Source organism: Lagenorhynchus albirostris, chromosome 4, assembly GCF_949774975.1.
Source record: "Lagenorhynchus albirostris chromosome 4, mLagAlb1.1, whole genome shotgun sequence".
Taxonomy (NCBI): domain Eukaryota; kingdom Metazoa; phylum Chordata; class Mammalia; order Artiodactyla; family Delphinidae; genus Lagenorhynchus; species Lagenorhynchus albirostris.
The window spans coordinates 41,396,154-41,419,814 of NC_083098.1; the positions used below are offsets into that span (position 1 = coordinate 41,396,154).

Sequence of the window (23,661 nt, forward strand, 5' to 3'; positions counted from 1 at the left end):
TAGGGAAAAAAATCAGGAGGAATGTTCACCAAACTCTTAATGACTATTGCTGGGTGGTAGGAGCAGAAAGGGCATTCATTCTTTACACTAAAATCTTCTGTAATGTTTGCAATTCATAACAAGTGTGAATTAATTTTTGAGGAAAAATTTTGGGGAAAAAACACTTCCCTCTATGCTCACATTAACAGATACAAGTTTCCACAGAATAACATATTTAGCTCTTTAAATACTTAAATTTAATTGTTAATCAAATTTTTTTTATGGTTTTTAATTTCCATTGTTAACTGACTTCTTTCTCTAAAACTAAGAGGTTTTAGAAATCTTGGGTCAATGAATATTCTAATGAGACTCTAGAAATACATCAGTTAAATTGCATACTGTGCAAATAAGATAAAAGTATCACCTTGAGGAAATCTGAAATAGCAGGGATAGCAGAAGTGGGAGAAGCAATACCAGCCATTCCCAGGCCCATTCTGGAATGCATCATATCACCATCAACAAGCATTTGCTGAATGCCTTATGTGCAAGTACTATGCCAGGCTCTGCTTTCTGCCCTTAAGGAGCTCTCTCAGCATCACTGGAAGACAGCACACACAGACACCACCACAAGGCAGCATCTGCTACAGTGGCAAATACATGGCCCTGCAAAGGAGGGAGAGAGAGGATTTTGAAATTCCTGCTTAAACAGAAGTCCTGTGAAAGCAGAAGCAGGTCTTGCCTGTGTATTCCCATAACCTAACACAATAAATATGTTTTAAATTAATAAGTACATGGAACCAACTTGCACTTGGAGAGGAAAAAGTATGACATCCCAAGCTGGAGGAATGGTGGTGGCACGAAAGTGTGGCATGACCCAAATGGGCATGTTCAGCTATTAAAAAAAAAGTGTAAAGAAATAGAGGAATAGAAAGTTGGAAAACCCAATTCACTGAAGTTGAGGAGTTGAAACTATCTTTGAGCCAACAGGAAACCACAAAGGATTCTGATGGTGCAAAGACAACCTGTTAACGTTCCTGTCTTCCTTACTAGGTTCCTTAAGGATGGCAGCAGCATCTTTAAGGATTTTGGTTGCCTAGCAGAGCCTGGCACATGATAGGTATTCAAATAAATGTGAGGGAAAAGAAGGGAAGATTGATTAGGCTGGAAAGATTATGCAAGTGCCATGATACGGAAGGCGGTAGACGAATAAGAGACCAGAAATTAAGGCCGGAGGTGTTTTCTAATCTACCTCATGATATACTCAGACCCAATACAGTGATTCTCCAAAGGCTCCTCCCCTTGTCTCAAGTTGAATCAACAAAATTCCTCTCACATACCACCATGGGTATATCTCCCTTTAGGAATCCTGAGCAACTGGGAAGGTTTGGGGAATGTTGATCAACCCATCAACAGCTACTTATCAAGGCAGTCCTGCCATTCCAGTGCCTCCTCAAGTTCTCTGAGGTTAGCCAAGTTCTGCATCTCGTTCTTAACTTATATCTGGCCAGGGCCATAAGGAACAGAGGCGGAGGTAATCACAGCGGGTTTCAGTAAATGTTAGTTCCCCCTTTTCCACAATGACCCTTCACAAGCACTTTCTGTCTCCACCAAACAGTCTGATATTTCCTGCATTATAATCAGTGTTTCTACAGGGCTTTATATTTTTCAAAGGTTTTTGCACTCTATCTCAATCTTCATCACTACCTTATAAGCATGACAGATCCTACTACCCCATTCTTGAAGATGAAAAAGCCTAAATCCCTAGACTGAATGAAGCCAGGGAAGATGACACAATTACAGTTACTAGCATCAATAATAAACAGCACAAGTGGAAGCAAGCTTGTGGTTGCTGTCCCTTGTGGGTAGTCTTCTAGCAGTTTCATATTGAAAGCAGAATGATAAAACTTACCAAATGGATATTTAACTAAAGTTGGGAGATACTATCAGACAACACAAGCTCTCTTCTTAGAAAGACCATAAAATTAACATAACCGTTTTCATGAGAAAAAAAATGTTAATTTCAACATTTCTTGATTATTATTTTCCAAAATATATCGTTAGAATATAAGAGAACATAAAAGAGTAAATTACAAGTATTGTTAAACAATCAAGAATGTATTAGCTATTTCTAAAAGTGCTTTAACATAAAATATCAAGATATTCCAAAGAAATTCATTAAACAAATGTCAGAAAAGCATACAAACATGATTCTGCTGTTAATTGAATCAATATCTTTATCATTTTGATTTTCAATTACTTCAAATAAATATTATTTGTAGGATCAAGGATTTGTCTGCTTAATTCATATTTTCTAACACAGAACATTCAGTTTGTGATCTCTTCTTTTCCCTTAGTCTTGTTCGAACCTTGCCAAATATCTTTTTCTTTAAGGTAAAACTCCAGTCCCTTAAACACTGTCTTTACCAACCTCCACACCACCACAATCCTTAAGAGAAACACAATCTTTAAAAAAAAAAAAAAACTGTCAATTTTTAAAAAAATTTATAGATCCTATCCAGTACCATAAATAATAAATTTCAAGACAAAACTGGAGCTACTATAAAGCCGAACTCTGATGTAGCCAAAAACCTGTAAAGGGATCTATTAGTCAGAAATGTTGGTGCTAGCCAAGTGTGGCAGAGAGGAAACTGCCCCCTACCCTCAAATGTACATGTTCCTAATCCCCAAAACCTATAACTATGTTACTTTACTCAGCAAAAGGGGCTGTTTTTAAAGACATGATTTAAATTAAGGATCTCAGGATGGGGAGATTACCCTGGATTATCTGGTTGGGCCTGATATAATCAAAGTCCTTGCAAGTGAAAGAGGGAAGTAGGAGTGTCAAAGTCAGAGAGTGAAGGACCAATCTGAAGATACTACTCTGCTGGCTTTAAAGACAGAGGAAGGGCCCAAGAACCAGGGAATGTGGGTAGCCTCTAGAAGCTGGAAAAGCAAGGAAGAGTTTTCCCCTAGTCTCCAGAAGGGACACACCACGCCAACACCTTCCTTTTAGCTCACTGAGACCTATTTCAGAGTTGTGACCCTCCAGAACTGTAAGATGATAAATCTGTACTGTTTTAAACCACTAAACTTATGGCAATTAGTTACAGCAGCCACAGGAACTAATACAGCAGGTTAAAGCAAGGCACTACTCACCTGCCCATCTGCCAGGACACTTAGAGCCTTATTCTTCAGGTCCCTGTTGTACAGACATTCAGTGAAATGTTTCTACTAACAAATTATCTATAAAATGACATAAGATGGTGAGGGAGAAGAGGGAGCCGCAGAGGAATTTTGGAGATCTGTCAGGAATTTTCAGGCCTATTATCTTGCTTCCCTATAAGTACACATAACTCCTTTCTATTTCTATTATTAAGAAAGTTGTTTTTACAGTTCAATTTCTGGAAGACAACTTGCAAAAACTGGGGAAGTGGCCACTTGCTTAATGGTTTGTTGTCTACCAGTTTATTTCATCATCTTGCTCTCCTTTATCAATTTACTTGACTTTTGAGAGGTTTTGGTTCTGTTAATGATAGACCTCCCCTAATTCACCTACACCCTTGGGCTGCTCTATCACCTCCTCTGAGCCACTGGAAAAGAGGAGTGCTAACAGACCTCGGCACAGGTAGAACTTACGAATTTGTATAAAGCCTAACTACAGGGACTTCCCTGGTGGCACAGTGGTTAAGAATCCGCCTGCCAATGCAGTGGACACAGGCTCGATCCCTCGTCTGGGAAGATCCCACATGCCGCGGAGCAACTAAGCCCGTGTGCCACAACTACTGAGCCTGCACTCCAGAGCCCGAGAGCCACAACTACTGAGCCCATGTGCCACAACTACTGAAGACCATGTGCCTAGAGCCCATGTTCTGCCACGAAAAGCCACCACAATGTGCACTGCACTGCCTGTGCACTGCAACAAAGAGTAGCCCCCGCTCGCCACAACTAGAGAAAGTCCATGTGCAGCAACGAAGACCCAACACAGCCAATACATAAATAAATAAAATAGATTTATTAAGAGGAAAAAAAAAAGCCTAACTACAGAGTTCAGTCCATGGACCATAGTATCACCTGGGAACCTGTACGAAATTCAGCATCAAGTTCTGTTCCACATTATTCAGCAATAAAAAAGAATGAAATCTTGCCATTTGTGAAGTGGATGGACCTAGACGGTATTTTGCTAAATGAAGTAAGTCAGGCAGAGAAAGACAAATCCCATCTGATTTCACATATCTAAAAAACAAATGAACAAACATAACAAAACAACAGAGTCATAGATACAGAGAAGAAATAGGTGGTTGCCAGAGGGGAGGGGGTTGGGGGATTAGTGAAATAGGTGAGGGAGATTAAGAGGTACAAACTTCCAGTTACAAAATAAATGAGGATGAAATGTTTAGCATGAGGAATATAGTCAATTATATTGTAATATCTTTGTATGGTGACAGATGGTAACTAGACATATCACGGTGATCATTTTGTAATGTATAGAAATATCTAATCACTATGTTGTGCACCTGGAACATAATATTGTAGGTCAATTATACTTCCATTAAAAAAATATGTAGACACTGGGAGGAAATGCATCAAAATGCAAACAATGGTTATCTCTGGGGGGGTGGAGATTATGGGTGATTGTTAATTTTTACTTTATGCTTTTATGTATTTCTAATTGTCTGCAATGAACACATATTGCTTGTAAAATTAGAAAGAAAACAATAAATGTCATTAAAAATGAAAAAAAAGTTCCTTTCCAGATCTTCTGAATCAGAAATTACATTTTAGACAGATCTCTAGATGATTTGTAAACACATTCAAGTCTGAGAAGCACAAAGAGCCATTGGCAAGGGTACTCACCATGACCCACTTACTATATTTTAGGGACAAATATTCTAATCAGATTCATACTTTCAGTTAATGAGAGGTTCTTAATTATTACAAAGATTTTATTTCCAGGCACAAAAAGTTTTCCTAAGGCATAAGTGAAAAACATGCCCCCGCCCCTGCTAGTACCCCTGCCCACTACTCCTGACAAGATTTGTTGAGATGGTGGATGAAATAGTGATTGTAAGGCCAACTGGCCCGAGGCAGGGGAACACAATCAGATTCACAGGTTGCATCAGACCGAAATTCTCCGGACCACCCAGTTCCAGAAACTGCCCTGGAGACATTCCGGACCACCGAGTTCTGGGGACTTTGAAACCAGCCCAGCCTTCCCGCCTTTTGAGGGGCGGGACTAACGGTCCCCCAGGATACCCGAAAATACCACCAAATAAGGAATACCCTGCGCCCTCCCAGATTCACCACACCCCTTTCCCTTCTTCCCCTATAAAATCTTGCCCAACCCTCGCCCGGGTGCGACTTCTCTGGCCCCTTTCTCTCGGACCAGTGAACCTCGCCCGGGAGCGCTCCCTAATAAAGTTCACTTGAAGCTTTCCTCTGTTTCGCGGTGCCGTTTGTTAAGATCCGACCTTACAGTGATGGAAATATATTTATTTTTATAAAGTTTTTTCAAGGGCTAAACATTCATTAAATGTTCACAGTAGCCTTATGAGGTGGATATCCCCAAAGTACAGTTGAGGGAATATGTACCTAGACTCAGAGACATTAACTAACTTGCCATAGATCATTTAGGGAAGAGCCGGAATGCTAATCAAGACTTGCAGTCTCCAAGCCCATCCTTATAACTACTACTCTACGAAGCCAATCCTCATTATTTAAAGATTCTGTATTTGCAAATTCTCCTACTCACTAAAACTTATTTATAACCCCAAAATCATTACTCACTGCACTTTCCCAATTTTTTGAGGACAGGTACATACATGAGCAGAACAGCTAAAATTGTGAAAAACCAGATGCACATGTTCCCAGTATATGATGCTTTGCCTTATTTCACCTCTCATATTTTAAACAAGTACCCTTTTCAAGGTCTACTTAGCACCACATTTTTCGCATTTTGTGCTTTTTGTTGGTGAGTGTGCAGTTTAAAATGGTCCCCAAGCAAAGTGCTGTCTAGTGTTCCTAAAGGCAAGAAAGCTGCCTTACAGAGAAAACACATGTGTTACATAAGCTTCGCTAAAGCATAAGCTATAGCGCTACTGGCAGTGAGTTCAATGTTAATGGATCAACGATATATATTAGATAAGGCAAACAGAAACACACATAAAACAAGGTTATGTACTGATCAGCTGACAAATATGCTGTGACCAGAGGCTCACAGGAACCAAACCCTGCATTTTCTCTAGGGGCAATGATTCAGTGTTTGCTAAGATGGCGTTCACGGTAACTTCACAGAACATAACTGCCGCAACTGTTGTTACATGTACTAACTTGACATGTAATGGCAGGAAAGGCACCAAATTATAGAGCGTTTTCAGAAACAAGACACCATTTTCTCCAACTCAAAAACAATAGTTGAAGGTTCTTGACAGGATAACCCCAAGGACTGGTAATGGTGTTATTTCATAGCTTACAGACTAAAAACACTGGAATAATACAATGCACAAAGTCAGAAAATGAATATTACATCACACAGACAAAGATCAAGCAGTGGCTCTGTGAGGTGCATGCAAGATGATTCAAGGGGAGAAGGGAAGTGAATACAATAACATTCATTTACACTTATTTAAATCTCATCTTTAAATTCCAATTTACTTTACAACTTAATAGTACAGTAATATGTGTACACAATAAATTCTATTGGTAGTGCCTGCCTGCTCCAATTCTGCTGATGATGTACATGACCAAAAAATGTTGGGAGATCACCACTGTAGAGAATCAAAGTTAGCGCTTGAAAAGAAAAGAAAAACTCCAGAGGCACACGTCCTGCAGTGGGCTGGTGGCTTTGAGGACTCGCATGCACTGGGAACCATCTATTGCTGCTCTGTCCCCAACACATTGTGAGGATCCTCACAAAGATATCCCTCCAGGCATCAGTTGATTCATATGAGAAATTAATTAGCTGGTTGTGACACTGATTAGATGATCCAAGCTAGGAACCCTTCGCTTTCTAGAAATTTGACCAAAGAAAATAAGACATAATAGCAGGAAGTAAAAACATTGTTTATTGTTGCCCGGAGCCCAAAGGCTGAAGGCATGCCCTGATAGAGCAACAGCCTGTCCTCAGAGCACCCAAACTGGGAGGATTCTATGGTATCCCATAAGATATCCAGCACTGTTAGTGTCATCTTATATAGTTAAGTTGCATCATATACACATTCAACTCTAAGTGCTCAGCAAAGAGAGAGAGAGAGAGAGAGAGAGAGAGAGAGAGAGAGAGAGAGAGAGAGAGAGAGAAAGGGAAAAAAAACACATAACCAGAGCTGGCAATCTGTCTGCCATTCTACTCAATGAAGGTGTTCTGTTCCCTTGGACAGTTCCTCAGTGTCTCTTACAGCATGAATGGTTCATTGTGAGGCTAAAGTTTGACACAATATATTTTTCATCTACATCACCTAATCCCAAACCAACTTCCTCTGATACTCAAAGGAAGAAGCAGGGATACGTTTCAACCCTGAAGGAAAAATGGCTGCATATGACTTACTGAAAGACGGAATCAATCTCCAAAGAGAACTGGTTTCCTAAGGGTAGTTCAAGGGCAATTTTTGAAAATACTCAACTTTCACAGTGTACGCTGACTGTAGAAGCAACCCCCCAGATAAAGTGAGACTCAACTATAGTTATTCTGTTCCAAGGGCTCACTCTTATACCTACCACCTAGAGGTGGTGTATATTGAAATTTGCTGCCATATACTTTTATGGTACTTCTTACTGATTAAAGTGCTCTCATACCAGCTGTGTCATTTAACACCCACAAGGCCAGGCAAAGAAAATGGAACGAGCACTGTGGTTCCCATTTCAGAGATCGAGTGCAATAATGGAAAGAGTAAGAGTTGAGTCAGACAATTTGGTTTCAAATCCCAGGCATACTGTTCAATTTTTCAGAGCCTTAGTTTCCTATCAGTAAAATGCAAAGAGTACACACACCTCACCAAGTTTTTGAGGATGAGTCAAGTATACAAGCTGCAGGTATACATTACTCAATGTTTCCTTACACCATTCCACAGGAAGGAGGGCTACAAGTTCACACACCTAATGTGACTAATAAAGCCCAAGTAGAACAAACATCGCCCAATTCCCAGCTCCATGCTCAGAGGTCCAAGAAGCATATAACTTAGCATCTCTTTAAAAAGTGTTCAAAAAGATAGAGATACTCTGGTAAAAGTTTTTCTGGTTCAAGTAAATTTGTGACATGCTAGTCTCTTTAAGGCTCACAGTGTGTGTGTGTGCGTGTGTGTGTGTGTGCAAGTGTGTACATGATATAAAGGCTCTGAGAAGGCGTGCAATAAAGAAACCTGGTTGAATACATATAGAACATTCCCCCAAAGTGGATTTAATAATGGAAACCTTTTCTGCATAATTACTAAAAACAGCCACACAAACATAATGTTCTTCTGAACATACTTTTAGAAACACTGGTTTTGGTAAATTAATGTATAACAAACTAACAGACGATTATATTGTAACAGATTAATATTAATAAAAATAATAACAGATTATAGGACAAGGCACAAGAAACTACCCTTTAAACAAGACCCCGAATCATTTTTTGGCAGTCTGGTGTCAAATCCAAAAAAAAAAAATCTATTTGGAAATTCCCTGGCGGTCCAGTGGTTAGGGCTCCACACTTCCACTGCAGGGGCCTGGGTTTGATCCCTGGTCGGGGAACTAAGATTCCGCAAGCCAAACAAAACCAAAGAAACAAATCAAAAACAAAAAAAATCTATTTAGATCATCAAGGCATTTTTATTCTCAGAAAAATCTCAGGATAAGTCTTTCATAAACAAAGATTCCAAGAAGTGGCTCGTGTCATCTTACAGAAGACATAGTGGGTAAAAAAGGTGAAAGAGACCCATAATGTTTTGCTACAAAATTGATTTGCATGAGGTATCTTACTCCCTAAATCAACTTTCCAAGAACGCTACGTATGCCATATAACAACTACCTGTCCTGTCATTATCCCTGGTCTCCTGATAACAGTGGCAAGCAAGAGAAAGCCAGAATGGAGATAGTGACTTGTAGACTATAAACCACAAAGATGAGGAATCCTTTTTATCTTTGAAAACTACAAGAAAGCAGTTATTATTTTTCCTACTTTGTACTTTCCCTCCTTTCTCGGTTATTACTGCACGCAAGCACTTCTAGTGAATACTTTTATCTTAAACCTCTAGAAGTCAAATAAGAGAAGACCAGGCCCGAGGAATTCTTTAAAAAATTATATTAATATTTGATATTTACTTATCCTGGCAAATACAATATATATATAAAAGGAACCCGCTCTAATGCAAAGTTGTAAGTTTGTGAACTAGGTATAGACAAGTGTTGGTTAGCACTGACATCCTAGGAGGAAGGCTTTTGGTAAGAACTTTAAGCTTCCATGGTTTTTCGAAGAAAATGAACGGAATCTAGACGTTTGCTAGCCTAGTCCAGTAACATACAGTGTGCATTTCGGCCACTAAGAGCAGGAGTGGGAAAGGGCCAAGAGCAACCATTACCGCCTATCACCAGGGATACCTGAAAAGTCATCTTCATCCTTCAGCCTTCCCATTTTACTAGACTAGAAGCCTCAAGGACCACTAGATCGCGGCCGCCGCCACGCCAGGTCCAACCCGCCACAAGGCGGAAGCTCACCAGCGAGTCGACGCGGCGCACACCTGCCCGGCGGGCGGCGCCCACAACGCTTCACCTTGCTGCGGCGTACCTGCCCTCCTCGGCCCTTCTTCACCACCACCTCCATCCCTTCCCACCTGCAAATAACCGAGGGCAGGGACGCGGGAAGGTGAAGACGGTGAGGAAAAGCATCCCCGCAATCCGCCGCAGACTACCTCCTCCCATCCCAGAGCCGCTGCAAAGCCACATCGTTTCTCCCACGCCTCGTGTCTCTAGTGCAAGGTCTGCAATAGTTAAAAATTTTTGTTTTAAAGCACAATTAACTTCCCCGCTCCCTTCCGCCCCTCACCTTCACGAAAGCAATCGGGGTTGTGGTACCTTCGATATCTAACAGGATCACAGTGACTTCGGCAGGCACCGAAAGCACAACCATTTCCCCACCGGCTGCTACTACGAGAATCGGCCTACTGGTAGGGAGGGCGGAGGGCCGTGCCGGCTGCGCCCAGCAAAGTGCTGGGCTTCCGACAGCCCCGAAAAGAGTCCCGGAGCGCACAACCGCGCGCGGCCTGACGCACGAGGCGGAGAGGACACGTCGGCGCCCCTGAAAATAGAGAAACCCGCAGCACAGGGACCTTGAACTCGCAAGCTGCCCGGGCCTGGAGGCCTAGACCACGTGGGCAGGGAAATGGGGCGGTCCTCGCGAGGTTCCGATGGGGCGGGGAGAGGTAATGGCACCGACGTCGATTGGCCGCTAGAGGGCCTCTAACCCGATCAGTCAAAATGGGCCTCGCGTGGGCGGGAACAAAGAAGCGAACGCGGGAGCCCGGTGCGCGGGCGCGCGCTCTCCGCAGACTGGTTGAGCGAGCGGGAGAGGCCCGGGGCACGTGCAGACGGGAGCCCCGCGAGTGGCGCGCCGGGGATGTGAGTGCCCCTTGCCCTCTACGGCACCTAGCCCCCTCCCTGCCCACGGCCTCCGCTTTTGCATTTTTACAGTAATCCGACTGGGCCCGCGCCCCTCCTCCCGTCAGCCAGCGAAAGAGGCCGTTTGCATCCCGGTCAGCCTAACTGCGTTGGCCCCGGTTCCGGCCGAGCGGCTAGGGAGGCCCGCCGCGCCCCCTCGGCCCGCGCGCCTGTAGCGGCAGCGGAAAAGGCCCCCGCGCCGCGCCGCTGTCCGGAGGGGCCAACGCGCGCCCGCTTCCTGTTCGGCTGCTTCCAGCCAGCTCGAGGACAAAACACGCGTGCGCGCGGCGGACGGCAGGGCGCGCTCGCCGCCTCAGCCACCGGCGCTGGGCGCAGTCCGCCTTTTTCCGGAGCAGCGCGGCCCCGGTGCCAATCGATAGCAGCAGCTCCGCACTGGGGGACCGAGGGCGGAAAAAGGCGGGGTTGACGGCTCTTTGCTGGGAGTGGGCTGGACCGGACGCCAGAGACAAAGGCTCTCAAGGCAAGAGGGGCTGTGACGCTGCTCGGGATTTTTGACCCAGGACTTTTCGCCCCTTCGTTTTTCTCTTCTGACGCTCTTTTCCCAAGCCCGCGTCCCTTCACCTGCGACCTCGTTCCTCAGCGGAAGGGCCGCGATGGAGGTCCCGCCCCGGCTTTCCCATGTGCCGCCGCCATTGTTCCCCTCCGCTCCCGCTACTTTAGCCTCCCGCAGCCTCTCCCATTGGCGGCCGAGGGCGCCGCGGCAGCTCGCCCCACTCCTCCCTTCGCTCGCTCCCAGCTCCGCCCGGCAGGGGGCGCGCCGGGCCCAGCGCCACGTCACCGCCCAGCAGCCCTCCCGATTGGCGGGTGGGGCGGCTATAAAGGGAGGGCGCAGGCGGCGCCCGGATCTCTTCCGCCGCCATTTTAAATCCAGCTCCATACAACGTTCTGCCGCCGCTGCTGCCGCGACACGGATTGCACGCCAGCGCCTCCCGGCCGATAACTCAGCCGCTATGGAAGACATGAACGAGTACAGCAACATAGAGGAATTTGCAGAGGGATCTAAGATCAACGCGAGCAAGAATCAGCAGGATGACGGGTACCGCACGCTTCTCCTCTTTCCCCCCCTCCCCCAGCGCTCCGCATGCACCCCTTCGTCCCTCGGGGGCCGCGTGCTGCCCCTGTTCTTTCCCCAAGTCGATTCCCCGCGTGCCCGTTGGGCCTCACTAGGTTGGAGGGAACAGGAAAGTAGGAAACGGAGGTGGGGCGGTGACTCGAGAGGCCCGCGGGAGGTGGGGGAAGGGCAGAGGGGTTGGAGGCGGAGGGCGGCGGCGTTTGTGTCCCGACTGCGCAGGCGCGCGTGGGTCCCGAGGGGGAGGGGCCGGCCGCGCTGTGCCCCATGCTGCAGCTGCAGCCGCCTCTTCATTGTGTCTGTGTTACGGTTCCGCGCAGTTTTCAGGGGGAGGATTTAGGGAACTTCTGGTTTGGGAACCTGTAGGCGACTGGTACCCAGATTCCCAGTACGTCTGATGATGAGTTCTTTTAGGTGGAACGTTGGCTTGATAGTTGAGGAAGACGGTGAGCCTAAGTTGTGTGGGATCAGTATAGAAAGTTGGATTTTCTAGTCGGGAACAATCTTTACCATGTGTTGTTGGCCTCGTTTAAACTTGGCATTGTGCAGTGAGGAGAGCAAGGTGTCCACCGTTTTGAATAAGTGAGGAACTTGGGGATCTTTGTGGTCTTCGTGTGTGTCTGTAAACGGGTTAAATTATTTGTACATCAGGATGTATTTCCCCATGCTTATTTTATACTTTTATTTCGTAAACGTAATTTCAGAATTTAAGTAATCGTTGTAGTTGCTGCTAACCTTAAAAAACAACTTTTATTTCTAGTAAAATGTTTATTGGAGGCTTGAGCTGGGATACAAGCAAGAAAGATCTGACTGAATATTTGTCTCGATTTGGGGAAGTTGTAGACTGCACAATTAAAACAGATCCAGTCACTGGAAGATCAAGAGGATTTGGATTTGTGCTTTTCAAAGATGCTGCTAGTGTTGATAAGGTAGGAACATGTTTCGCATTGTGGTGCTTTTGTGTGTTTCTTGCAAATTGTTCAGAGGGTTGCTTGTATGTTGTCAGATTAAATAAATCTGTCTTTTAGGTTTTGGAAATGAAAGAACACAAGCTGGATGGCAAATTGATAGACCCTAAAAGAGCCAAAGCTTTAAAAGGGAAGGAACCCCCTAAAAAGGTTTTTGTGGGTGGATTGAGCCCAGATACTTCAGAAGAACAAATTAAAGAATATTTTGGAGCCTTTGGAGAGGTGCGCTCTGCTTTTACGTTTACGTGTATTTTCATGATATGTTTATATAATGTTTATCCCTGATCCAGTTCTTACAGAGCAAACTCAATGTTGGATGAGGGTGGGATTAAATTATTGCTCAAGTCCCTTCCAGTCACCGTACCTTAATCGGTGCTTTCTGTGTTATAATGGAAACTAGTGTCTAATGGAAACTAATTCAGCAAAAAGAAGGATGCTTTGGTGTGGTTAGGGTTTGGATTTATTAACTAGTGGCATCTGTGGAGTAAGAAATGGTATTAAATAAGGTTTTACTCTCCGTTTTCAGTGCTCCATAGATGAAACACATCACTCTAGTTTCATGTGGATAATAAAGCGGTGGTTTATACAGAAGTTATTTCGTTAGAATGACATGTTATGTTGAAGCTTGAAAAGGACTTGTGGCATTCTAAAACATCTTGGTAGCTTTTTACCATTAGTGGGTGACCTTGAGTGTGTATCTTGATTTCAGATTGAAAATATTGAACTTCCCATGGATACAAAAACAAATGAAAGAAGAGGATTTTGTTTTATTACATATACAGACGAAGAGCCAGTAAAGAAATTGTTAGAAAGCAGATATCATCAAATTGGTTCTGGGAAGGTAAAGCCATTTTGATTATAGTAAATGAACAATATCCTTTTCTTTTCTTAAAGTGAAATTTCTCAACCTGTTTTGAGAAGAAAAACAATGGCTTGACATTAGAATATTGGTAATAATTCTGTTTGCTTTTTAAATTTTGTTTTTAGTGTGAAATCAAAGTTGCACAACCCAAAGAGGTATATAGGCAGCAACAGCAACAACAAAAAGGAGGAAGAGGTGCTGCAGCTGGTGGACGAGGTGGTACTAGGGGTCGTGGCCGAGGTGAGACTTAATTCCTGGGCAATGACTCAATGCTGTAAGCTATAAACTGCGGAATATGAATAAGCCCATAGGAAAGTGAAGCCAAATTTAAATTGTTACAACATGGAAACTGCTCAGCTTAGTGGGTGGGCTTTTGTATTTACTGGTTTCACCTCTTCAAACAATGGCCACTCTGACAGTGTCATTACTGATGGGAAAATAACACCATTAAACGTAATTAAGATTACATGGAACACTTTGGCCTGATAGGTTTTCTAGGGCAGGAGTCCTTGTTTTAAAGATAAACACTCTGTCTTCTCCTTTGTCCTGATTTTTCGTTGAATTTCGGAAGCCTGATACTGGCACAACTGGACTTTCTGCCCCCTTTTTTATGCCAACTGTAATAATACTTTCTTGGTCAGTTAGCAATATCGGTATCCATTCTGCCTTTTTAAGATTTGCAGAGTGAGGGACAGGAACGCATCATTTTATGTTAGGATTGGGGGTCAGAAGTTGTTTCCTAACAATCATTGTGCATTGTTTCAGGTCAGGGCCAAAACTGGAACCAAGGATTTAATAACTATTATGATCAAGGATATGGAAATTACAATAGTGCCTATGGTGGTGATCAAAACTATAGTGGCTATGGCGGCTATGATTATACTGGGTATAACTATGGGAACTATGGATATGGACAGGGATATACAGACTACAGTGGTAAGAATATTTAACTTAATTTCATAAACCAATGGTACTAAAATTCAGTGTTTAAAGTACAATCCCATTCTGAGACTCTGTGTGTGTGGGTGTTTTCTATTTCTTGAAGTGTTTGGAGTTAAATTTTTGAGACATTTAATAGTCATGGGAGCTTATACTGATAGACTTCAGTCATTACAAACATTCTAGAATGTGATATGTGACTAGTTTATAATGACTTTTAAAATATCTGGTTATTTTAATTGCCATGGAGGATTTTGCATATTTAATAGTTTTTTAAATATACAGTGAAACCATTTCATTAAAAGCTAAGCATAATCTTTTGTTTTTTCAAAATAGGCCAACAGAGCACTTATGGCAAGGCATCTCGAGGGGGTGGCAACCACCAAAATAATTACCAGCCATACTAAAAGGGGACGTTGGAGAAAACAGGTGTGTATAAGAGTTCAAGACACCAGTGGAAATTCTAATTTAATTTAAAGATCAATAGACAAATGAAAAATAAGTGAAAACAAAATATCATGTAGCCTGTTTTTACTAAATTGTTAATTTTTTACTTGCTTTATGAACCTGTTTTGCCTAAAGTGTCTATAGATCTTTAACTTTAAAGTTTTATCTCACTTTCTTTAGTATTACAGAAAAACTTAAGAGTTTTTCTGTTTGCTTTGTGTACCAGGTGGTCTAGAGGAATAATTAAACTTTTTTAGAACTATTAACAGGTAAAGTACTGAAATGGGTACAACTTAAGGAAAACAGGAATGTTGTCTTCTAACTCTGACATTATACCTTGTTTGTACCCGCCAGCGGGAACTTCATTGCAGGCCGTGTGTCACCCTGACCACGTCTATCTCTGGGGGTCGCACGTTGCGGGCAGAGCGCAAGGCATACACCAGAAAACGCTGTCCTGTGGTATGGTCTCTTCCAACTTCATGTACCAGCGTAAAGATTAAAGTGGAAAACTTCAGACTTTGGCTTCTTTTTTAATCTTTTTGAAGATTAAGTGTCTAAACTTAACTTAAATGGTTTTTTACAGGAGTTAAAGTACATAAATGCCTTTTTACAGCTTAATCATTTTGGTCTTCTGTTTAGTGTTGTATTTCAATTGTGGAGCCTCATTTTAAGTGTTCATTTAAGATTTAATGCTTGCTTTTTCTTTTTATAGCTAATAGTGAAATCTACAAACCAAAACAAGAACTTTAAAATCTGGGATATAAATTAAAGATCATATGCACACCGAAATTTGTTTTCTTGTAATACAAGCCTATTAGAAATTCATGTTTGTAATAGCATTGTACGTGGCTTACTAGAGATGTTTCTAGTAGACCTTGAACCTAGCACAGTTGAACCTGTGAATATGGGAAGACTGCATTCCCAGATTTTCTAAGTAAATTTATTTTAATATCATTTGGGAACTTCAGGGTGAATTTATTAATTACCCGAACTGCGTTTTGCCAATGAATTTGCATGTGATCTTTAATTATTGAAGAAAAGAATAAAGTGAGAACTTAAAACAATTCATGAAAGTGGACCTTTGAAAGCTTGTCAGAGTTGCACAAATCTAATTGCCATTTTGTTTTTGTTTTTAGGAAGAGATTGCTAAAGTAACCCATCTTGCAGGACGACATTGAAGATTGGTCTTCTGTTGATCTAAGATGATTATTTTGTAAAAGACTTTCTAGTGTACAAGACACAACTGTGTCCAACTGTATATAGCCGCCAATTAGTTTTTGTTTTTACTTTGTCTTTTGCTATCTGTGTTATGACTCGACGTGGATTTGTGTTTATACAAATTTTATTTGTATGATTTCATGTTAAACCTCAAATAAATGCTTCCTTATGTGATTGTTTTTCTGCGTCAGGTACTAAATAGCCCTGTAAAAGTGTAATTTTAAATAAGCAATAATTAAGGCACAGTTTATTTTGTAGGGAGTGTTGATCCATAGGGAGAAACTGTGGTCCTTTACAAATAGCCAGCTACAGTGTCTACTCTGTTCTCTTTTTGTTAGATGTATTCTGTGTTCTAAGGCTTCATTCATTTCCCTGTTAACTGAGGCTTCCACATACCTTTAAGTAATGTTGTTTTCTCTTTGTGTATCTGGAGACTTTGTCATGAAAGTTTCTGTGGCGTAGTTATAGTGTTGTGATGAGTGGAAGCTTTCTAGTAGACCATAAATCTTCTGGTTATATTTTGAAAAGTAACTTTTTAATGGCACAAAGCATGCTGGTAGTTCCTTTTATGAATAGAAAATATTTTGCTTTGCTCTTGTCTCTGGAAAGGCATTTGTTACGACTTGCTGTATTCAGTGGTCTGCTAGAAAGAGCTTTGGCTAATCATAATACCATAACTTTGTTTTCTTGATTAAACTGTCTAAATATACCCAGGGGAAAAAAACACTTGAACTGTGTTATAGGAGCCACAGTTTAAGAATATCAGATGTAGTTACATTTAACACAAGGATTTTGGCAAATAGGTATGAAGTTACTAAAATTTGAACAAAAGTCAGATTAAAATATATGACGTAGTGGATGAGTAACTAAATTAATTGTATACTATTCTGTTGGTATTATGTCACAGCAAGCACCAAACTGAACAAAATGTTTTCTGTTGGGGCATTTTTAGGAAGCTGTATTGGGTGTTAACTGTTACGTGGTGTGAGTTCTTAGAAAAAATCATGGTAGTAAGTTTCATCATTTTTAGCGCAGTTAGTGCATGAGCTGAATAGTTAAGCATATCCATATTCAAACGTAAAAGGAATAGTGGGGAAAGGTATCCCTTAAATCTTATGTAAATGCAAATCTAAGTGTGACCAAGTCATGTCATTACAACAGATCTTCTGGTGCATTAAAAGTTTTAGCTGTAGATTTTGGAGGATGTCCTGGGTAAACTCAAGTTTTGAATTTTACATTCAGTGTAGTTATTGAATTTAAGGTTTTTGTTTTTGTTTCTGTGGTTCTATGTTAGCCATTAGGATTGGCATACAAGTTCATATGTGGAATAGTTGACCTCACCTTCAACCAAGTGTAAATTTTTTTATGCTAATGAACCTGCCTTGTTTTATTTGGTGCCTGCAACTTTCTTTGTTCTGATGATGTTTGTACTTGCTGGGCTATCAAGTTACAATGCTTTTGGCCTTTTGCTCCTGTTTCGCTATTTGACCGTACACCTAGGCCAAGTACCAATGTTGGCTGTTGCAAGGGATTGTTTGATTTGTTCAACATGAAACCTTAGGGAACAGAAAGGAGATTTTCATTTTAAGTTATCTTGTCAAAGTCAGTAGGTGCAGTGTCTTTAGGGCAGTGAATCCTGTAAGTTCAAATTTATGATTAGGTGACAAGTTGACATTGAGATTGTCCTTTCCCTGATCAAAAATGAATAAAGGCTTTTTAAACAAAATCCAAACTCTTCAGTCAAGTCTTGATATATATGACTTTGAAGAAATACATCTAGAGATTATTGAGGTCTTTTAGAAAAACTGAAGTACCTATGACAAACATAATTAACCTGTATATTCTTAAATATGCTTCCTGAGTTGTTTTGAGCAAGTTCTATGTGTTGCTACTTACCCTGAAAGAAACCTAATTAGCAGTTTTGTTGATTAACACGTTAGTATTCTGTAGTCTGATGGCTACATTTACAAGATTAGGGATTTAAGAGTTAAACTGTCATTGGGATACTAACATGGATGAGCAGAGCATTTATTTCATTCTCTTCCATGCATCTTTTTCATAATGGTGACAGTAACTGGACCCTTTGCTAATCTTACAAATTTCAATACAAAAAAACCTGAGAAATTAATTGCTATAGGTTGCAAGTATTTGATAGGATATCCACCACAGGATACTATGTTTCACTGATGAAAAAGGTGATTCAAGGACACTGCAATTATAATTGCACTTTTAAATGTAATTTTATATAAACTGCAATTTTTAGTTACAGGTGTGTGTGTGTGTGTGCGCGCGCGTTTCTGCCATTTGAATTGCTCCTAGTGTTAAGCGAAGTCAGAAAATGTCATTCTGTAAAAATCTCTCTCAAACTTTCCAGCTTAATAGAATTGCCATCTACTGTGGTCTCAACTTTCTGAGCAAAAGCAATACAACTTTGTTTTCATGTAAAGTCATTCAAAAGTGTATTGCCATAAAAATGTAGGCTGTTCCTTTAGGATTGGTTGAGGTTTTATATTTGTCTTGAAATAGTCAGATGTGGGATTTCAGTGAGTTTGGGTTGAATAGAAAAAAGTGGAAACTTTGACTTAACCGCTGTGTTTTATAAACTGTAAGAAAGAATACAGTGGTATTCTATGGATTAGAGGGTAATGCTGAACATCCTAAAGATTGTTGCTTTAAGTGGCAGTTTAATTCCTGACCTTATTCTTTGGTCTACTCATTCAAGAGGAGTACCCCCATTTGAGGAGGTATATCATGATCTCAGTGTGATTGGGGAAGGGATATTCAACAGTCTCTGATTTGTTACTTAAAATCTAAAAATTTCAAGTAACAATGCTTAAGAGTTTGCTTTATCAAAGACTAGCATGTGTTATAAATATGTGAGAAGCACTGTACTGCAGACAGGTTTTCTCATACTGTTCCAATGCTTATCTCCTTTTGAGAATCTGACTAAAATGAGTTTTCTTAAGACAAAAAAAATCATGGCTATATATAAATGTCTCAAGGAAATGATAAACTACTTTGAAAGCTATCTAGTTTTAAAAGACTCGAAGTTGGCTCTTACGGTGACAGATTGACTAGAATTCATTCATTTAGGTCACACCATGCAGTTTGTAGGATCTTAGTTCCCCCACCAAGAATCAAACCGGGCCCCACAGCAGTAAGAAGCACCAAGTCTTAACCACTGGACTGTCAGGGAATTTCCAAAATTTATTGAATTTGCTATCATTGATGTGGTTACCCAAAGGAAGTTTCTTCAAATGTTCTCAGAAGTTTGTGTGCTGGCTGGTGAACAAATACAGGGTGATTGTTTTATTGATGAGACAGGAAGGGCCAACCCCATAAAAGGACTTATGGAAAACCATAATTAATCCCCTGATTTTTCAAATTGAGGAAGTTGGCTAATTGAAAGTAACTCATTACATTTTGGAGTCTATCAAGCATCTCTGAGGACTAGATTCAGTGTTTGCCACTTCTGGGAGGGATCTCTAAGCATTAAGATTGGTCAGCAGTCTCATTTGTGAGTGCTGAAGTCTTTTGTAGGAAAGTAGCATTTGATTATAATTCATTCATTCTTGGGACTTCCCTGGTGGTGCAGTGGTTAAGACCGAGTTCCCAATGCAGGGGGCCCGGGTTCAGTCCCTGAACTGGATCCCACATGCCTGCCACAACTGAGGAGTCTGCCTGCCACAGCTAAGACCCAGTGCAACCAAATAAGTATTTTTTAAAACAATTGATTCATTCTTGTTCCTCTGATGAAACTGGAGCCTAGATAATCTGAAGCAACTATTCATTCTCATGAGAACTTTTCTATGGTATTTATTTTATTTATTTGGCTGTGCCGGGTCTTAGTTGCAGCATGCGGGTTTCTTTGTTTTAGTTGCAGCTTGCAGGATGTTTTAGTTGCGGCATGTGAGATCTAGTTCCCTGACCAGGGATGGAACCCGGGCCACCTGCATTGGGAGCGTGGAGTCTCCGCCACTGGACCACCAGGGAAGTCCCTGTCCTATGGAATTGAGTGATTACTTTGGTTACCCTTGAACCATGAGACGTATGGGACATAAAAGTTCTTTAGACCACCATACAGGCAGAAGGGTGAAGGGAGGGTGTGACAGTGAGGACTAAAATATTTTAGGGTACTTCCAATATTTTTCACTACCAAGAAACACTAGGTATTTTCTCCCCATAAACTGTATGTTTTGAATGGCTGTACATGTCACATATATTGCTCTCATTATGTAGTGACATTTCTATTAATCAAAGGCATATAGCTGTCAATCAGAACGTCTACAGTGATAATCAGCGTTGTACCATCAACTTAATAATGCCAGTTAAAATCTAAGAAACAATATTTTCATTAGCTTGTACAGATTTTTTTTTAATGTGTGATTTCTATCAGACAAAATACAGAAAAAAAGTCCAAGAATTTTTATTACTTCTTCCTAGGAGTTTAGAACTATACCTAGCACATCATTTGGAGATAAGGACAAACAAAAGGCATTTTTGAGTGTGTGTTACTTTCATAATCTGGAAAAAATGATTTTTAAAATATTTTTATGGATATAATTATAATTTTTTAATTATGCATTTGAATGACTTCAGAAATAAAGAGACCCCCAAATTACACCTTTGATCTCATTTAAAATATGTCTATTTTTTCATGTATTTATTCTTTAGTTACAATCCATGTAAAAATAGGACTTAGAGCCTGTCATAACTAAGAATATCTCCACTTTGACCTATCGTCACCACTCGCCCAGCTTGTGGGATCTTAATTCCCCGACCACCAGGGATTGAACCGGGGCCCTCTGCAGTGAAAGCGAGGAGTCCTAACTACTGGACCGCCAGGAAGTTTTCTTCCCTTTTTCATTTAATTAAAGTTATTTTAATTGCTATTAACATGATGCTTTAGAACACCAAGATATAGACGTGGCAAAAGTGTTTTTATTTTCCCTTGATTCTCCATCCAAGACAGTAACAAATTCAGACATAACATTCCATTACCAATTCACTGATTGTGGAGTTTGGTTTTTTTGTTTATGTTTGTTTTTCCCACGTATCCCAGACCCCAGGAGAGAAGGGTCTTGGTGTTGGTGGCAGGTACAGGGATTTTTCACCAACCCATAGCCAAGATTCATGGTACTACCATTGTAGGGTTTTGGTTTTGTATTTTCTTGAACGTGAATCTTTTAAAATTCTACTGGTGTTAAATATTTGCCACTTGGTGAAATAAAATCATTCTTCTCTTCATTAAAGACCAAGGAGCAAATTTCTCTCTCTGCCTTTAGTAGAAAAAATCAAGCAGACACTCTTAACCAGGAAATATACAGGCATTAACTACTGCTCTCTTGACAATTCTCCTGGGAAAGGTATGCAGACTCTTAGTATAACTTGATTAAGAACAACGGTCACAGTTGATTAACTGCATTTATTGCGTAAGAAAGTAAAAAAAGCATTACATGAAGATGTCAAAGGTTTTCAGAATTACTCGATAAATCACTGCTAAGATCATGCCCTGTTTTTTAAATTTGCATTACATATTTACATTTCCATGCATTAGTGCAGTCCTACATATAGTGTAAGAGTATTTAGGTGTACATATATACCTAATAAGATAAAAGGCATACAGGCCATACAGGCATACATATACTTTAAAAATATTGCAGGTAAAGTTCCAGACGATCGCAATAAAGCAATACGGTGAGTCACACAAATTGTTTTTGTTTCCCGGTACATATAGGTTATGCTTACACTATAACTGTAGTCTATTAAGTGTGCAATAGTGTTATGTCTAAAAAAACAATGTATACACCTTAATTTAAAAATACTTTATTGCTAAATAATGCTAACCATCATCTGAGCCTTTAGTGAGTCATAATCTTTTTGCCAGTGGGGGTCTTACCCGGATGTTGATGCTGCTGACTGATCAGGGTGGTGGTTGCTGAAGGTGGGTGGCTGAGGCAGTCTCTTGAATAAGACACCAAGGAGGTCTGTCTTTCATGAAGGATTTCTCTGTAGCATGCAAGGCTGTTTGATGGCACTTTACCCTGCTCAGTAGAACTTCTTTTAGAATTGGAGTCAACCCCTCAAACTCTGCAACTGCTTTACCAACTACGTTTATGTAATATTCTAAATTCTTGACACAACTATGGCAACTCCCAGGCTCTGGTGGGGGACGTCGGACCCCTAAAGGGACAGGAAAAGTACCCACACAACCAGGTAGGACGTGGCAGGGAAGGAGGGGGGAGAGAAAGTGGAGGGAGCAGGGGACTGGCACCCGTGAGGGGTGGCTGGGGAAGGAGAGGGGTTCCATGACCAGAGGGGGAGCCCACCCATGGTGCAGGGATCAGTGGGGACAGAGAGAGACCTCTGGGGGATTGGGGGATCAGAGGGGAACGCAGCTAGCATCTCCCCTGACTGCTTGGGTCCGGCAAGCCTGCTGGGGTCCCAGGCCTCTACCTCCACTCTCCGGGGCCCCCACTGTCTAGGCTGAGCCTAAGCCATGACCCCAACCCCACAAGGCCTTTTCTGGCCATGAGGGTCCTGCGCCTAGGCCCCACCCCCAAGGCTTCTTCTGGCCTTTTTTTTTTTTTCTGTAGTGGTTCTGTTTTGCCTTGTCATTTCATTCGTATTTTTATTTTTTTCTAATATATTTTTTATTTTTCTAGTTTTATTTTTTATTCTTTGTTATTGTTATGCTCTCTTTTTTTTTTTTTTTCTACACTGCATGGCTTGCAGGACCTTGGTTCCCAGGCTGGGGGTCAGGCCTGAGCTCCTGTGGTGGGAGCACTGAGTCCAAACCACTGGACTAACAGAACCTCAGACCCCAGGGAATATCAAATGGAGTGAGGTCTCCCAAGGTCCTCATCTCAGCACCAAGCCCCAGCTGTACCCAAGTGCCTGTAAACTCCAGTACTGGATGCCTCAGGCCAAACAGCCAGTAAGACAGGAACACAGCCCCACCCATCAAAACAAATGAGATGACAAAAAAATACAGACAGAAGGGCAAGGTAAAAACCTGCAAGACCAAACAAATGAGGAGGAAATAGGAAACCTACCTAAAAAAGAATTCAGAGTAATGATAGTAAAGATGATCCAAAATCTCAGAAATAGAATGGAGGCAAGGATTGAGAAAATACAAGGAATGTTTAACAAAGACCCAAAAGAACTAAAGAACAAACAAACAGTAATGAACAAAACAATAACTGAAATGAAGAACACACTAGAAGGAATCAATAGCCGAATAACTGAGGCAGAAGAACAGGTAAGTAAGCTGGAAGACAGAATGGTGGGAATAACTGCTGAGGAGCAGAATAAAGAAGACAGAATGAAAAGAACTGACAGGACAGGCTCAGAGATTTCTGGGACAACATTAAACACACCAACATTCGAAATATAGGGGTCCCAGAAGAAGAAGAGAAAGAGAAAAGGTCTGAGAAAATAGTTGAAGAGATTATAGTTGAGAACTTCCCTAACATGGGAAAGAAAATAGCCACCCAAGTCCAGGAAGCGCAGAGAGTCCCAGGCAGGATAAA

The 23,661-nt window shown here is 41.4% G+C and overlaps 2 protein-coding genes across 6 annotated transcripts in view; one reads left to right on the plus strand and one right to left on the minus strand.

Annotated features, from left to right (window-relative positions):
• Positions 1-10,512, minus strand: part of ENOPH1 (enolase-phosphatase 1) — a 35,764-nt gene extending 25,252 nt beyond the window's left edge. Inside the window, exon 1 of one of the 3 annotated variants that reach the window (XM_060147946.1) lies at positions 9,995-10,512. In XM_060147946.1, the coding sequence (XP_060003929.1) occupies positions 9,995-10,078 (84 nt within the window). In that variant the 5' untranslated portion in view covers positions 10,079-10,512. Of the gene's footprint in view, positions 1-9,549; positions 9,647-9,994 lie in introns of those variants that run through there. The other 2 variants (XM_060147948.1, XM_060147947.1) reach the window with 2 other exon arrangements.
• On the plus strand, positions 10,476-16,308 carry HNRNPDL (heterogeneous nuclear ribonucleoprotein D like). 3 transcript variants are annotated; one of them, XR_009540271.1, is made up of 9 exons: positions 10,476-11,662; positions 12,456-12,624; positions 12,724-12,885; positions 13,373-13,504; positions 13,651-13,765; positions 14,291-14,461; positions 14,801-14,893; positions 15,266-15,370; positions 16,048-16,308. XR_009540271.1 is itself a non-coding variant. In XM_060147944.1 (8 exons), exons 1-7 carry the CDS (start codon positions 11,220-11,222, stop codon positions 14,869-14,871), a joined length of 1,263 nt encoding a protein of 420 aa, XP_060003927.1. In that variant the 5' UTR covers positions 10,476-11,219; the 3' UTR covers positions 14,872-14,893; positions 15,266-16,308. The 3 variants fall into 3 exon arrangements, 2 of the variants coding, with proteins under 2 accessions (XP_060003927.1, XP_060003928.1); XM_060147944.1 differs by having other exon boundaries at positions 15,266-16,308; XM_060147945.1 differs by lacking the exon at positions 15,266-15,370 and having other exon boundaries at positions 10,478-11,662.
• Positions 16,309-23,661: the final 7,353 nt, after the last annotated feature.